At 48.1% G+C, this 17,186-nt stretch overlaps 2 protein-coding genes and 1 long non-coding RNA gene across 3 annotated transcripts in view; 2 read left to right on the top strand and 1 right to left on the bottom strand.

Moving 5' to 3' along the window:
- Positions 1-1,055: 1,055 nt before the first annotated feature.
- Positions 1,056-9,879, top strand: spred2a (sprouty related EVH1 domain containing 2a; the record flags this gene model as incomplete). Its single annotated transcript, XM_020620289.1, has 6 exons — positions 1,056-1,171; positions 4,818-4,992; positions 5,363-5,531; positions 5,926-5,990; positions 7,859-8,005; positions 9,214-9,879. Coding segments are annotated over exons 1-6 (1,248 nt in total), but the record flags the coding sequence as incomplete, so codon positions are not given.
- Positions 9,880-11,033, top strand: LOC109971820 (uncharacterized). The gene is made up of 3 exons (XR_002276594.1): positions 9,880-9,950; positions 10,336-10,458; positions 10,821-11,033. It is a non-coding gene; the product is annotated as an uncharacterized LOC109971820 (long non-coding RNA).
- A 4,434-nt stretch (positions 11,034-15,467) lies between these two features.
- LOC109971819 (ras-related protein ORAB-1) overlaps positions 15,468-17,186 on the bottom strand; it is a 5,953-nt gene continuing 4,234 nt past the window's right edge. Inside the window, exons 5-6 of the mRNA XM_020620305.1 lie at positions 17,038-17,169; positions 15,468-16,707 (exon numbers count right to left, since the gene is read on the bottom strand). Coding sequence (XP_020475961.1) covers positions 16,510-16,707; positions 17,038-17,169 — 330 coding nt within the window. The 3' untranslated portion in view covers positions 15,468-16,509. The remainder of the gene's footprint in view (positions 16,708-17,037; positions 17,170-17,186) is intronic.

Genomic DNA, 17,186 nt, shown 5'->3' with positions numbered 1-17,186 from the left:
GCTTACTACAACAAATCCCAGCCTAACAGTAGGCTACCATTGACCTCTACTACCACCACTCACCATTAGGCTACTACAACCAATACCAGCCTAAGAGTAGGCTACCATTGACTTCTACTACCACCACTCACCATTAGGCTACTACAACCAATACCAGCCTAACAGTAGGCTACCATTGACTTCTACTACCACCACTCACCATTAGGCTACTACAACCAATACCAGCCTAACAGTAGGCTACCATTGACTTCTACTACCACCACTACTACAACCAATACCAGCCTAAGAGTAGGCTACCATTGCCTTCTACTACCACCACTCACCATTAGGCTACTACAACCAATACCAGCCTAACAGTAGGCTACCATTGCCTTCTACTACCACCACTCACCATTAGGCTACTACAACCAATACCAGCCTAAGAGTAGGCTGACATTGACTTCTACTACCACCACTCACCATTAGGCTACTACAACCAATACCAGCCTAACAGTAGGCTACCATTGCCTCTAGTTGATGTGATACTTTTAAACAATAAGGATTTTTGTAACCAGTGCTGGAAAGTAACGCAGTACATTTTCTCAAGTGCAGTAACTTATTCAAGTACAGCTTTGAGGTACTTGTACTTTACCTGAGTATTTCCATACCCTGCTACTTCATACTGTGACGTCACTCCATGTAATCCTCTATAGAGTACTACTCTATATCGTGATGATGATGATTGTTGTTGTTGTCATATGGTAATAGCACGTGACTCTGCAGTCCTTCGGGTCTGACGTCAAGCGCCCCCCCAATCCAACATGGAGTGAGGACATGGGCTCGTCTGGGACCATCCTCAACGACACCAACGCACCATTTTCGGTCACCGAATTCCAGTCCGGCCCTGCGGGGGTGGAGGTGGAGGAGAAGGAAGAAGAAAAGGAAGAAAAACGCAGGAGGAGATCGGATGGGCTCCAGTAACTGAGGAGAAGCCGAAGAGGAGAAGGAGAGACGGGGATCCGAGAGTACAGAATAAACACCGGAATTACAGAACCGAGCGGAGAGCGGCTGACCCCCCCCCGCCGCTGCGCGGTGAGGAAATATGAAGACCCCGCACTGTGCAGCCGTGGCGGGAGCTTATTATTACCGGAGGTGAAACGGAAAACATGAGCGAGGACACGCGCCCAGACGAGTGAGTACCCCCGCCACCCCATAATAACACCACGTCTCATTATTAACACACTCATTAGATGCGTCTCCGCTGAGGTTTGATCGGGGATCACATGGATGCGGACTAGTGCTGGTGTTGTGGGCTCAGGTGATGGAGGGGTGCAGGGGCCCTCCTCATCCTCCCCCTTCTCCTCTCTGGTCGCGAGAAGGAGGATGTAGAGGTTGGCTGAGGTCGGATGCAGAGAAGGCGCGTGCCTTCTGACAGAGGAGGTGGCGGCGGCCTCACGCATACCCACAGCGCAGACACGCCACCGGTCCTTTTTAATCCTCAGTGGTCGCACTCTGAGGAGCATTATAAACAGCTGGCCCCCGCACTTTATGGCACCTAAAACCAAAGTTTAGGAAAAAGTTTCACTCATTAAAAAACGTAGTGATGTACAGGACAAATGAAAACGCTAACGAGGGCAGTTCCGTGCACAGCTGCACGCCAGTGCTTTACTCAGGTCACGTTTATGACACAAGTACTTGATGATATCATGGATGCCAAGCCTTCAGCAGAGCAGATCCTTTGTCCTGGGTGGAGAGCGTAGGCAGCAGTCAGCCTGCTCACGCTGTGCACACCCCTGCAGGTAAACACATGACTCATGGACTCAGCTTGCTGAGCGTTTACCCAGAGTGCACCAGAGAGAGGCAGCTAGCAGGTGGCTCTTTGGGTCAGAGGTGTACGCTCACTGGGGTCACCTTTAAACCCAAACCGGTTCCGGCCCCTTCTACAGTTTCAGTCTGATTTAGTGACTAGGACATCTGGAAACCGTGTCGTCTGTCTGTGCAGCTGAAGCCACAGAGGAGAGAAGCTGGCTACAGCGCTGATGCACCCACTGGGTCTCACAAACATGCTGTGGTCGTACTGGATTGCTTTATATTCAGAGGTCTTCCTAATGTTCTGACCCCCTCATGTATGTAAATGGTGAGGACAAAAAAGAGACACCGGTGAACGTAAGTGTGTTTTGCTTTAGGAGCAGCTGCACAAAGAGAAAGGCCGCCTCACGCCGCCGACCTCAACAGCAGACAGCTCTGAGTTAGAGATGTGCTTCGACACCGCAGCTCCGGGGCCAGCTCAGCGGGTTGGCTGTGGGAGGACGTGTCCTGGCGGGTTTGTGGGGGTGTTCTCTATGACCGAGCAGCAGACAGCAGTGGCTAATGTCACGGGGAGGGGAGCGCTTGACAGTGACATCATGGAAAGGTCAGCAGACTCCAGCCCCACCCACACAGGACGACATGGACTTCACTGTGTGTCACTGTGTGGAACTAACCCCCACCCACACAGGACGACATGGACTTGACTGTGTGGAACTAAGTTCCATTACATGTTCCTGCAGTGGAAGAGGCCTGTTTGTCTGTTCACCAGACGGCTTCTTGTTTCAGGATGAATTTAGCTTCTCTATGCACCATCCAAACTGTTTCCTCCCAGAAACTCTACCCTCCAGCAGAAGCAACAGAGGGTTGCAGCAATGGTCAGCGTCCGAGCGACAGCGTGACACGACCAATGGGAGACTGATTTCCTCCAGGCTCAACTCAGCGGTGCCACACGCCTGCATGTCGAGTGATTTTGGGCCAAAGTGAGAACAGTGGCGGGGGCTCACAATCTGGTCCCCGCTCCAGGGGAAGTCCTGTCTGAGTGTTGACCCCATGGATGCTTTAAGTTGTTGGACATGGACATTCACCCCCAACACTGAAGCTTTTCCCACTTTTTTACTAAAGTGATGAGCTACATGCTGTTATCAGGAGGTCGACACCGCTGAAGGCCGCAGGCAGCTGTTGGTTGACACATGATCCCCCAGCATCAAAGCGTCTTCATGTCTTTTGTCCAGGTGGCATAGTGAGTGGTTCTGATGCCTTGTAATGCAGCTGTGAGCAGCTCGGTGCGTTTGTGTGCTATGTGAAACTCAGACATTGAAACTCTGGGTCAGCCACAGAAACCTGTTGACTTCATGAGATCTTCTGTAGGAAGCCCAACACAAAGCGCACAGGCGGACGAACGGTGTGACATCGGTTTTGTAAACAAGATCGTCATTGTGAGCTTGGCTGCTAATCCAGTTTTCCTCGTACACGGGCCATGTTGTAGGTGTGAGATGTGTGTGTTGTTGTGCGACTCAGGTTAAATCGCTCTTGTCAGTCTGCTTCTAACAGTGAACCAGGACTGAGCCAGACTTACTTCAGATACATGACCTGCTTCTAACAGTGAACCAGGACTGAGCCAGACTTACTTCAGATACATGACCTGCTTCTAACAGTGAACCAGGACTGAGCCAGACTTACTTCAGATACATGACCTGCTTCTAACAGTGAACCAGGACTGAGCCAGACTTACTTCAGATACATGACCTGCTTCTAACAGTGAACCAGGACTGAGCCAGACTTACTTCAGATACATGACCTGCTTTCTGTTAAAAGTGAACATGTGACCGAAGTCAAAGTACAAAAGTGGCAGTAGTAATAAAACTCACTATTACAGCTCTGACTGGTTTCCTAGAGCTGCAGCCCCACCCACAGAGGCACCTCACAGACGGCAGCCTCAGTTAACCCTTTCCGGCCCAGTGTCAGAGGTCCTGGGACCGGGCTGGATCTGGGATTAAAATGTGACCTGATGGGGGCCGAGCGTAGTGCAAGTCTTTGTCTCAGATGGAGAGTACTGCGTTGTTCAACATTATGGTTCATCTGACGTAGTCGAGCTGCAGCTCAGAGCTTTTAGAACAGGCCCAACAACACCGGTGTCACTGACTCATTATTCTGAGGCTGTTCTCACTCTCCGAGTTAGAGTCTGGGTCAGGTCCCAGTAAACCTGGAGTTTTCCAGTTCTCTCCCTGTGGCCTGCTGGCAGAGACTGGGGGTTGTTCACCAAGGAATCAGCTGTGGAGCTGCTGCTACCTGAATGTGGAGCTAAACCAGCATGTGGCAGATGTCTGGTCTGATGTGTGTGAGGGACTGACCAGCTAACCGACTGGCTGACTGACCAGTTTACTGACTGACCGACTGGCTGACTAGTTTACTGATCGGCCAGCTGACCAACTGGCTGACTGACTAACCAATTGATTTGCTGACCACCCGACCAACCGGCTGACTGAACGACTGGCCACCTGTCTTTAAACCCTGGCTGCAGTCCTGTAAAAGAAGCAGCAGTTGATTGAACAAAAAAAGTGAATGTCTCATTTTGCATCAAGTGTCTGTGCAAACAGACCAAACTGCGTTGTCTAGTGCCTCCCGTGTGTGTGTGTGTGTGTGTGTCACTGTACGCTGCCAGCAAATGCACCGATGACTCATGATACACACACACACACAATCTATTTGACAGGCAGGCTGAATCACTGTGTGTGTGACGAGGCAGCACTTCCCGCCTCCTTTGTTGTGGTGCTGAGCAGCAGCACAGCTCATCAACGGAGACCATCGTGCTGTGACAGAAACCGGATGTACAGGAAATGTGGGAGCACAAGACGGAGACAGGGGGGGGTTCGCAGCTCAGAAACTGATAGAGAGAGGAGTCTTCTACATTTAAACTGGTTTGGTAGAAAGCTGTGAACTACGAAGTACCTCTGTTCCTGTGTGTGTGCCCCCCTCCAGTTGGGCACATTGCTCACTGGTGCTCCATTGTTCTGTCTGGTCCGTTGCAGTGACAGCTACATCGTGTGTGTGAAAGCAGTGGTGATGACCAGAGACAATTCAAGTGGCGGCTGGTTGGCGCAGGACGGCTGCCTGAGCAGAGTGGGCGTGTGCAGGCTGCTGCCGACCGAACTGCTGGGACGCAACAGCTTCCTCATCCACGGAGAACGCCTGAAAGACAGACAGGTGGGTCCGGCAGCGCCCGGCGTGGGCAGGGACGTCACTGCACTCAGTCTAATGTCGGAGTCTGTTTCTGCTGAGACACATTAACCCCGTTGACAGAATGTGTGCACCTGATTTTTACTTCTCATGTAAACCTCACAGAACATAACTTCTTTTATTTAGTTAAAACATAAGGCATTGAATATACACTTTCTTTGTGAACCCAGTCAAGTATGAATAATATTTCACATTTCCTGGTTCCTACTCTGGACCAGGTTTCGGGCTGATATGTGAACGTGCTGAGGTTTTACAGGGGAACTAGTGACCAGTGTACTCCACTGTGTCCACTCCGGCTGCCTGCCATAACATCTTCAGATGCATTGTTCTTCTACAGGTGATTCTGCAGTGTTTCCTAAAGAAGGATCTGGTCTATACCAAGGCCACACCAACGTTCCACCACTGGATGGTGGACAACAGGAAGTGTGGGCTGACTTTCCAGAGCCCTGCTGATGCCCGAGCTTTCAACCGCGGGGTGAGGAAGGCCCTGGAGGACCTGACAGAAGGTGCACACACTTTATTTACTTTGGATATCTAAACTGGAAGCTTATCTGAAGTTACTATGACGTTTTGGCAGCCTAGGTTGGAGCAGTCAAGTGGAAGTCCAAAGTTCCCTCCTATTGTTCTGAGGTCTTCACTGTGGCTGAACAAAGAGGAACTGTTATTCTGACAAGACGTTATGTTTGGAAGACATCCACTTGACTGCCAGATAGTCTCTAAATCTTTTTGTGCCAGGTGATAAGTGGGTTTGTCCCACATCACTGTGGCTACACTGAAAGTGCCCCAACAGGGGGACCATCACTAAATCTGGACACTACACTGCTGTTTAAAGTCAGAACCGTGGGCCTGTCTTTCATAGGCGACCTGAGCCTCACACTGACCCTCCTCTCTGTCCTCCAGGATCAACCACATCTTCATCGACGCCGCAGAATGAGGCCGAGCTCGGTGATGACGATGTCTTCACGGTGAGAAACGCTTCCAGGACACCTTCAGAATCTGAGCGTAGTCCACGATCAGGTCATTTCTTCTGCACCACTGTGACTCCTGTTTATCTGCCTAGTTTGGGGAATATTGGCTATTGAGGATATCTACCAAACTGTCTGAGTGAGGCGAGTGTTTTCCCTGTCAAGCTTTCTGTATGGTAACATGAGGAGTTTGGTTTGAAACAGGGAGGAGACGGTTTATTTTGGGTTCGAGACTGCAATGTTTGTTTGTTTGCAGTGAGGATTTGATGTGCTAGGATTTGATGTGTCTGTCTTTTATGGCAGCTTTTCCCTGTATTTGCAAATGGTGGAGTGAAAGCGAACCCAGAAATTTGGAGACAGCTGTGGAGGAGTTTGGGATTCAGTGCAGCAGGTTCTGCACACACTTCAGTTCGTCACTCTTCTGATGTTCGGTGAAGTCTTCTTGTGTGATCCACATGAGCTCACAAAACTCTGAGTATGATAGCAGCAGTTTGTGACAACTCCGAGGACAGTGAAGCTACGCAGATGATATTCCGGTTTATTTGCCTATGAGTCTGCAAAGGGGTCACTCAGTGCTGACATTTTTTGACTGCCTAAATGAAATAAAAGCCTGGTTGACACAACATATTCTGTATCTGAATGAAAGTAAAACCAAACACATACTATTTGGCGACTCTGCTATGCCCGGCATCTCGGGATTAGATACTGGGTCTCTTTCCTCAAACCCACAGTGATAAACCTAGGAGTAATCCTTGCTAGCAACCTTGACAGATTAGCTCTGTGGAAAAAGAGCGTTTTTCAGCTTTGTTTGCTTTCTAAGCTCAAGCCCTTCCTTAACTAAAGCAACCTTGAAAAGGCTATCCATGCTTTTATCAGCTCCAGGCTGGATTACCGTAATGCTCTCAACGTAGGAGTTGGCCAACCTTCTCTCTCTCGCCTTCAGCTGGTACAAAATATGGCCACACCTCAAGGCGTGACCACATCCCTTCTATTTTATATTCCCTCCACTGGCTCCCAGTTCGTATTAGGGTCAACTTCAAAATATTAATGTTTGTTTTTAAAGCTTTAAATGGTCTCACCCTTCGTATCTCACTGAGCTTTTAAACACGTTTAGACACTGCAGAGTGCTTACAGTAGGCCATCTGGTCAGGGCTTGTTAGAATTTCCAAGAACTAGGTGCCAAAGATGGGAAGACTGTGGAAAAGCCTGGCACCAGTGTTGGATGTGGCTTCTTTTAAATCCGAGTTAAAAACTTATTTAAACTGGCTTTTAGTTCTCCAGGTGAGCGCTGACACTTTTTCACTTGTTCTTCTGTGTCTATTAGATTTTATTTTTGACATGTAGAGCACTTTGGTCAATCTGTTGGTTGTCGTAAAGTGCTATACAAATAAATGTTGACTTGACAAAGCCATCACGCTGCTGTGGTTACTGACGTCTTCTGTTTTGCCTCTGTTGTACACAGACGTCTGGTGGAGGGTCAGAACTGACGTGAGCTCAGGTGGGTTCAGAGAGGAACCCAGACCTAACAGGACATGTTCAGCTCATGTTTGGTAAATTCATATTTCACTGTCACTGAAGTGTTGTGCTGTCACTTCGTCCGACGTGGCTGTGCAAAAGCAGGATACACAGACATTCTGTTCAAGTATTTGTCCAAAAAAATGACCAAATGAGGACTGCAAACTGCCACTCTGCTTCTTCCTGGGTCACTGCAGGTGTTTCCAAAGCCAACTCACCTGTAGTGATGTCACAGATTGGGGCGTGGTCTCAGTGTCTGAACTCGCGGTAGTTTCCTGCCCTGTGACTTGACCCTTTAATCTCCAGGTAGGTTGACCTGTGTTCACCTGTTCTCTCGCCTCCTCTTCCTCTAGACCGCCACTGACAGCTCGTCCAACTCGTCCCAGAAGAGAGAGCACACGCTGGCCCCGCCCCACTTCTGTGAGCCTCGGCGGCACCACTGCGTCCTGGGACATTTCTATGAGCAGCACCGGCCCTCTGATCACTACTTCCTGGACCAGGTGAGTGGAGTCAGAGGCTCAGTTTATTCTTTAACAGCAAAATGCACATGTTGAACTGGGTTTTTAAAAATTACATTCATTATTATACACTGTGTTGCTACGGTGTTAAATGTTACTGAAGTGATACTAATCTGATTGTTTCATTTCTTTTTGTTTGTGCATCAGAGCAAATAAAACATGGTAAAGTAAAAAATAAATCTGGTGTGTGGTGTAGTGAAGCTGAAGGGAATTTTAAGAGCACTGTCATCCTCTAGAAGAAAAGTCTGACACCTGGAATATCTGGTTGTCAGGTGACAAGATGTGTGTGGTAAAAAGAGGGTCTAAAAAGCGAAGCAAACACTTCCTCTCTGAAACTGCACCAGATGTGTACGGAGAAGACGCTCCAGAGGACTCCTAGGTGTTTAATGGGTTCAGGTTTGGGTCTAGTTGTAACTACCGTACCGAACCGTGGAGAGGGGTTGGTTCGGATCTCGGATCAACAGTGACCCGTTGCACCACTAACATAAACCATAGTTTTTATTTCACTCCCCATGTTCAAGTAAGTCTTTTTTCATTTTTTTACTGATCTGAAAATTGATCCAATCCGTGACTCAAAACCATGATCTGATCCGAACCATGAGTTTTTTGATCCGTTGCACCACTAACAGCTCAGAACTAGAACGATGGTTTCTTTAAATCATACACGGTGAAACCCTTGATGAGTTCCTGCCTGGACACAAGGGGGCGCTAGTATAAGGCCCTCAAATACAAGTGAATGAAACCTGTAAAGGTAGGGTTCACTTCATGGATGTACTAAGGCTAAACTGGATTCCGGACTCAAACATGGCGGCCAGTCAGTTGAATGACAGTTTCTCTCGTGCCACCTACTGTACACCTAAATTATTTCTCTTCTGGGTTTGCTTCTGCATTAAAGGGCCACCTGCGCATTAGTATTTCCCCCACTGCCCCCGGCCACATATGATGATGTCACAACATAAAACCTCATATTCTAGGCTTTGGGGAAGTTTTACAAATATAAAATCTCCATGGATTAAAAAGAGTAACTGGCCTTGTTTTTATTTTTTATTTTTTTGTTGCAGTACCATGAGTAGGCGCTGGGCAACACTGGCTCAGTGGCTAACCCACAAAGCCTTGTAAAACTACTACAAGAAAAGTACCTCATGAGACTTTGAGCACTTTTTAAGGAGTTGCCATCTCTGTCCCTGCAGGCCGTGCGCATGTTCCCTCATCACGTCAGCTTCCAGGTTGAGGACGAGGAGATCATACACATCAACCCCCATGAGCGAACCTGGCTCACCGGCTACGAGGACTACCGCCACACAAACTCCACACCAGACAAACTCACCCAGCCCACCAACCCCAACGCCTATGTGCACTTCTCCAAGAGTGAGCTGCCCAAACACGCCTACACGTACCCGTACCCACTGAGCTGTGACGGTAAACCCAGCTGCATGGAGCCAGATGGGGGCCACAGAGCAGTGGTGATGGGGCAGCCGCGAGCTCTGCAGTCCAAAGGCAAATGGCAGAAGGAGAATGGTGAGCGTTCACGCTGCGTTTACTGTCAGGACATGTTCAACGAGGAGGACAACGGGCGGGGCCGCTGCCAGGAAGCCCCCGACCCCATGCAGACCTGCATCCGCCGAGTCAGCTTCATGTGGTGCGCAGACAGCCTGTTGTACCACTGCATGTCAGACCCAGAGGGGGATTACTCCGACCCGTGCTCCTGTGACACCAGCGACGAGCGCTTCTGCCTGCGCTGGACGGCGCTGGTGGGTCTGTCACTGCTGGCGCCCTGTATGTGCTGCTACGCCCCCCTGAGGGCGTGCTACCGCTGTGGCATGACCTGCCACTGCTGTGGCGGGAAACACCACGCCGGGCCGCGACTCCACCCTCCTCACACCGACCATAAAGACTCATGGGAGGAGGTGGGAAAATGGAGTCCGCTGTGAGTTTTACACTGTTCTTCTGTTGTTGATTGTCTCATGTGTGATTCCCAGGAGGACCTAGAACCTTGTGTCACCACATCAAATCAAATCAGATTTCTTTATATAGCACTTTAAAAACATCCAGTTGACCAAAGTACTTTACAAGGCAGAATAAAATCACAATATATAACTAAAAATAAGATCAGTGGGAAAATAAAACGGCACAATAACTCAGACACAGATGACATACATTCAGTAAATTATAAGAAATGCATCAGGCCCTACTGATTATTAAAAGCCAAGGCAAATAAGTGTGTTTTAAGCAATGATTTAAAAGTAATGAGGTTAGCTGATCTAACATTAATGGAAAAAATGTTTTTCTGTTTGTTTTTTTGTGATGTTAAGAACAAATGGCTTCTAACCAAGAGAACCTGCCTGCAGACAAGCTGGTGGATGGCCAGCCTTGGCAGGAAGCAGCCAGCGTTTCCAGGGAGTTGAGACTAACCCGACCTGAACCTTAACCCCGAGGTTGGCAGTCCACCATCATGGTCTAAGTCGGGTCTCTCTTCTCTGAACTCTCACAAAGATTGAATCACTACACAAACATTTAAACAGGTATTTTATATTTTTACACCAAAGGTCATTTTTTTCAGTGTTGTGTGACAAATGTCGTCGTGTTGGTAGAGACCTGCAGCTGACTGACACACTGCCAGACATTTTGACTTTGACATTTTAGGGCTAAAATCCTATTTGGGGAGAAAATTCCACCTTATAGAAAATACATTTAAGAAATATTTACTTCCCACTGAGTCAGACGTTCGGTTTCTGTTTTCCTGCTGTTGAGGTGGATGTTCTGCATCTTGTCACCAGCTCTGGTTCCTTGTGTTCAGCAGAGGCACTTGGTTGGTGTGAGAGCTGCCGCACCTCCCTCCCAGCAAACTGAGGAGATAAACCAGTGTCGCTGACCAGTAAGACAAGTATGAGACTAAAAGAATGGACAGTTCTGAACAAACCTATCGACTGGATCTTCAACTGTGTTCTATGTTTATATCATCTGTCTTCTCATTTGTACCTCAGTAAATCATTCCCTGCTGTTCTGTGTACTGGTCAGACTGGTTTGTCTTTACTGGGTTGTGGTTTGTTTGATGCTAAGAAGAACAAAAACCACAATAACAAAACAAACATGCATGTGTAGGGTTAATCAATGCAGCTCTAACAATATACATGCATGTAGCGTTAGCGTAGCCACATTCATCAAATCAGTACCTGTAAAACACTATCTGCTGGGGAGTGGTATGCAGGAGGATGTACCAGTAGCCCCAGTTGCACACCACTAGGAGTCAACACATGCCACTAGAACAACAGTGACATATATACCAGCAGCCACTTTTTAAACCTGGTGCTGCTGCGTTACTATGAGACACTGAGAAAGCCCCACATCAGCACTTTCAGCTGGTTTCTCAGCTTCTCTCTACATGAAACACAAATAAAAGGAGCAAACAGACTCCAGAGGGTTTAATTAAAGCTCCATTTAAAGATTGTGTGGTTGTTAAACAACATGTGTGACTCAGTCTGTATGAAGAGTGGTTATGATTCTCCCAGAGCTGCATGTGGTGAATAAACTGCAGCACTTCTGTCAACGGGCTCAGAGAATCTGTAAAGCTCAGTCTTCATCAGCACAAATGAACAGGTGAAAAACTTCAGTTCAGTTTGATAAAAATCAACTAGCAAAGATTTGAAACCTGCATTGGATCGTTCTTCTTTATTTTAGCTTGGTCATCTTTATGTTCTTCATTTGTTTGTCTCGGTGCTGGCAGCAGCCGCGGCTGGACGCATCGTGTTTTCAGGTTGTCCATCTGCGCCCTCATGAATCTCAGGAATACTGTGAGGGGATTTCTTCAAATACACCAACGTCCACTTGGGCTCAAGGATAAACTGATTAGATTTCAGTGGTCAAAGGTCAAGGTCACAGCGACCTCATGTCCATTCCCATGGACTCAGGTCAGGGAACAAGTGAAAATGAAACATGACATGAACATGTGCATCATAAAGATGAAGACACCTCTGTGGTTTCTTACATGAAAGGTTGCTGTTATTCTTCTAAGTCTCAGACCTTAGGCATCAGAGCTTCAGCTGAATTTGAGCTTTTTGAGCAAACACAAAGCATTTTTAGATTCTGGGATGATGGGGGGTGGGGCACTGGCTCTCCTCAGTTTGTGGAGGAAGTAGAGGTGTGTTTGAGCCTTCTTGGCCAGTGATGTGGTGGTGTTGGTCCAGGAGAGGTCCTCAGAGATGCTTTAGAGGTTTCCTCCTGAAGTCCACAATGATCTCTTTAGTCTTCCCCACACTGAGGAAGAGGTTGTTGTCCTCACACCACTGGACCAGTTGGCACACCTCACTCCTGTAGTTGGCCTCATCATTGTTGGTAATGAGTTGAAGATGTACTTGAGGAAAACAACCAGCAGCAACTCAGAGACCCGGACTCTGTGAGTGGTGGATTCCAGCATGTTGGGACTCTCGTCTGGGTCTGCCCCACTGAGGCACCAGAGAGTTTGCCTGCCTTGCTTTGTTCACTCAGTTCAAATCCGAACAGAAAGTGGGACAACAGAGCGCCACTCCTCCCAGCCTGCTCTCAGTCACAGTATGAGCAGGGGTCCGGGCTGCAGACTCCTCTGTGGTGTCGCCTCCAGTCGCTCCACTGTCAAGACAGGAAGTGCCACCAAAACAAAACCCAACCTCTGCTGTTGGACAGAAAGACCACAGAACAATCTGCTGTCAAGTTCCTGTTGGACCTGACGCTGTTCATGACTCGCATTAAAAGAATTCAGTTGACTTAGTAAGGTACCATATTAAATGTAGCGGTGAGATCAATGTTCTGTAGCATGGAGCGTCATTCTGTGATGTAACATAGTGAGGTTAAGTCATTGAACAGACACTGCTCGGGGCCCCTCACACACACAGCTCTGCTTTTATTAGCACTGCTGGATCATGTACTGTGGGCAGAGGTGATGAAGGCAAGTTTAACATAAAAATACTGTTACATTAAAGTCCTACATTCAAATGTTACTGAAGTATCAGCGTCCAAATATACTTGAAATAGCCAAGTTAGTAAGTTGCTCTGAAGATTCAGATTTGTAATACAGTATATAATTAAAGCTACACAATAAAACTTTTGTTCAAATGTAGAAATCAGCTCCCAAACGTGTTGTAATGTGGAGGGGGGCTGTCGCTGCCTCCTGTGACCCAGACTCACTGAACAGCAACACTGAGGTATCAGAGCGGGACTGACCTCGGACCAGTCAGAGGTTGTCAATTATTTCTGACTGATCAGTGAATTTTGTTGCATTCTCATTTATTGTAATTTCATAAGGACAAATGTGTGAAGAGCTGGGCAGGTCGTAGTGGAGCAGGGGAGGCTGGCCTGGAGCTTCAGCCAGTGCTGCCTTCACTTACCTACTGTAGCTTTAATAAACTGTGTCCACTATAATTATAACTAAGGTCAAGACCACACTACATTCACAATGTCAGCAGTTTGCAGCGACATTAAAATGATGAACCTGAGTGCACCAATAATTATGGTCTAACTTCTGAGTGCACCAATAATTATGGTCTAACTTCTGAGAGCACCAATAATTATGGTCCATCTTCTGAGTGCACCAATAATTATGGTCCAACTTCTGAGTGCACCAATAATTATGGTCTAACTTCTGAGAGCACCAATAATTATGGTCTAACTTCTCCTGTGAATGGAGACCAACAGGGACAATAAGGCTGTGGATGAAGCTCCAGATGAAGTCCATGTAATGCGACTGAAAGCTGCCGGTCCCCGCTCTGAACACCCACACGTGTTTGGCGTGTGTGTGGAGGAGATGGCGCGTAAACCACCGCTCCTCCCGACGGGGTTTGGAGGCCGAACCTCAGTGGGTGCAGGACGGCAACACTGACCTCTGCTGGTGGGGAGCTGCAGCTTCACACAACACCACGAGGTCCGTTCAGTGTAATGTGGACTTTCTATCCGGGGGGAGAGTCTTGAAGTAAAAGGTTCATATTACCAGTTTCTACAATACTCACGTGTGCGGCTCGCTGTGCTCGCTCCTCAAATCTGCAGAAGCGCGTGTGCCTCGAGGTCGTTTTCCCACTTGTATTTATGCTTTGAATAATAATTCCTAACAGTATCATTAATAAATATTCAATCACAGCTACCAATTAGTAAAAATGTCATTTGTAATTTCTCACCTCCCAAGGTGACCTCTCCGTGTCTCATTTTGTCTGAAACCCAGATTTCAAACCCCATCAAGTTTCCAAAATGCAATAAAAACATCTGATGTGTTCATTTGCTTGAACCTTTACTGAACTGACGGAAGCACAAAGAAAAGGTTTTTAGTGTTTTCACTGGCCAACATAAATGACCTTTGTAAATATGAACAAATTTAGAATTTGGTGCCTGCAACACTCCAAGTTGGGACAGAGGTTAAATAAGACTGAAAGGCTGATAGAATAATCCAGTAACAGCGTTCTGGAGGTTAACTGGTAACTGGTGAGCTGAAGGTAACAGGTGAGAGGATCATGACTGGGTCAAGGAGCAGCCACCTTCACCACTTACATCGCAAACACTTCAGGTCTTTCACCACCTACAACACACGATGCGGCGAAACGATTCAGGCAACCCGGGGAAACCTCCACGCGTAAAAGCCCAGGGCGAACATCTCTGTTGGATGCGTGGGACCTGGTAGCCCTCAGGAGTCGCTGCATGAGGAACCGCCAGCAGCCACGTAACACAGTCCACTGCTGCATCCAGAAATGCAACCTGAAACTGTTACGCGAGGAGGAAGCCAGACATCAGCTCCATGCCGAGCTCTCTGGGCCCAGCTCGTCTCTGATGGACCGACGAGCAGTGGAGACGTGTTCTGTGGTCAGGACGAGGCCGCGTTCCAGTTGGTTTTCAGGAAAAACTGCTGCCGGGTTCTCCGTGCCCGAGATGGAACAGACCGTCCAGACTGTTATCAAAAAAAGGTGTAAAAGCCGGGGCTGCGTCCGCGCTCACGGCACGGGAGACTGGCACATTTAGAGACGTATGTCAAGGCGACGTTTTGTCCCGGCCATGTAACCAAATCTAACATCTAAAGTAGTCACACTAATAAACAGTAGGTTCGCTGTTTCATGCTAAGTAGCTTTGTTTACAACACTTCTGGCTGTTTTGGGTTTGAGATGTGTTGAGATGAGATCCTGGTTCTTTACTGTGCTGCAGCAGTGGAGGTGAAATCAGACCAAAAACATTTCATAACTCATGTCTGTAGCTAGAACATAAAAGGTCTCTGTAAAAGAAATGACTTTCTGCAACCTTCAGAGGAAACAGACTTGTAAAGACCCCCAGAGGCCCAGTCCTAACCAAGTGACCAGTGAGAGGAAACACGAGCCGCCCCAGGGACCTGGGCCGGAGACCAAGGCTCCTCTCAGCAGACGCTGCTCTGACTGGATGGACACAAGAACAAGTGAGTGAAATGTGCAGAGGGAAAAAACACCATGAAGACCAACAGTTATCAAAGATCTCCTTCATTGTTTAATAGTAGACAGAGTGCCACAAAAATGTCACGTCCGCAGCCACCAATCACGTGCTGAGCTTCCTAATTCCAGCTACTTATCATGTCCCTCGCTTCCCTCACTTCTCTACACTATCTGCAAATCACTCCCTTTATGTATAAATATATACAGTTTATAGATGATTCTGGAGCAGAGCTGTGGTTTACTTCCTCCTGTTGTGCTGTCGTTGAGAAACATTAGCAGAGAAAAGCGCACGCTGACGTCGCGCCTCCCAATGTAGCACATGCTTATTGTATGAGACCAGCAGAGCACACGCAGCCCAGTATATACACAGGAATGTTAGCTGCTACCATACACAGGACGTCATGACTGTGGGCATATGAGGGGAGTATGCCGACAACACCACAGCACCGAAGGCATCATGGGAAACTCCTGCCACAAAGGCACTGGCAGTTGGGGGCAACACTGAGGTTGGAGTGAGCGGTGTCACGGGAGCACTTCCTGGGTGGAGTTTGGCCAGGAAGGCCTTCGCCTCATGACTGCATTCCAGATGCAAGTGAGAGCGCACGTGATCAGCTGTAACATGCATGATGCTGGTTTAAGCATGTGCTGCATTTGAAGTCTTAACAGTGTATGAGAGGAGATCGGGGCCAGAGGTGCGCCGCTCTCCAGGGCTGCCAAATAAAGACGACTCTTTCAGCGTGACAAAGTGACTCACTGAACAAAGAAGAGCAGGGCAAACACAGCTGAACAAACAAAGAAGAGAGGCCGTTTACTTCTGTTTTCTCTCTCTGGTAAAAATGGAGGACATTTTGTTTTGGTAAAGTAAGAAAAAAAGACAGGCCCGGTGTGTTCTGTGGGGATGATGGGCTTACCGTCCTTTTGCTGACTTTCAAAGGGTGGGTGGTGGGGCGGGGGGGATCTGGTGTACACACAATTACAAACCGGTCCAGTCAAAGTCTCCCTCCCTCTCTGTTTCCTTTCCCTGTGGTAATATGAGACTGGGGGGTGGATTCAGGGCGTGGCAGGTGCCGGGTCTCAACAGCAGCCTCCAGACGAGGTGTTGACTGGTTTGCTCTGGATCTTGACATTGGACTTCTCGGAGGCACCAGCCGTGGCCCCAGGGCCCATCCTCTTCTTGATCTCAGCCGCCATGGTCATGAAAGCCTGCTCCACGTTGGTGGCGCTCTTGGCACTGGTCTCCAGGAAGGGGATCCCCAAGTTGTCAGCAAACTCCTGTGGAGCAAAGACAAGTACTGAGGAAGACTGTGTGGGGCGGCTGACAGCTCCAGAGTTAAACATCTGGACCCAGAGGTCCAGACTTTTGAAGACCTCCTGGGAACTTTCTGAAGGAACTGAATTCAATGTGCTTTAAGACATTTCCATTAAAGACAATCAGTGTTTCTTAATGCACTGGTCAGTTTATTAGGAACCCCCAGCTCAAACCAAGTCAGTCTAATCCAACAGTTCTGTAATATTCATGCTGTTACTTGAGTGGAAGATATTAAATCAAAGCGTCACCCATGTTCCTGCTCAGGCTGCTGTGTCAGCATGCTACCCACCCACCTTAGCTGTGGTGTAGTCCACAACTTTCTTTGTTGTGAGGTCACACTTGTTGCCTACTAGCAGCTTGTTGACGTTCTCACTGGCATAGCGGTCAATCTCCTGGAGCCACTGTTTGACGTTGTTGAAGGACTCCTGGGGGGGGGGGGGGG

This window comes from Monopterus albus, unplaced genomic scaffold (genome assembly GCF_001952655.1).
Source record: "Monopterus albus unplaced genomic scaffold, M_albus_1.0 scaffold235.1, whole genome shotgun sequence".
Taxonomy (NCBI): domain Eukaryota; kingdom Metazoa; phylum Chordata; class Actinopteri; order Synbranchiformes; family Synbranchidae; genus Monopterus; species Monopterus albus.
The sequence above is the reverse complement of the archived record's forward strand: the minus strand, read 5'-3'. Positions and strand labels throughout refer to the sequence as shown.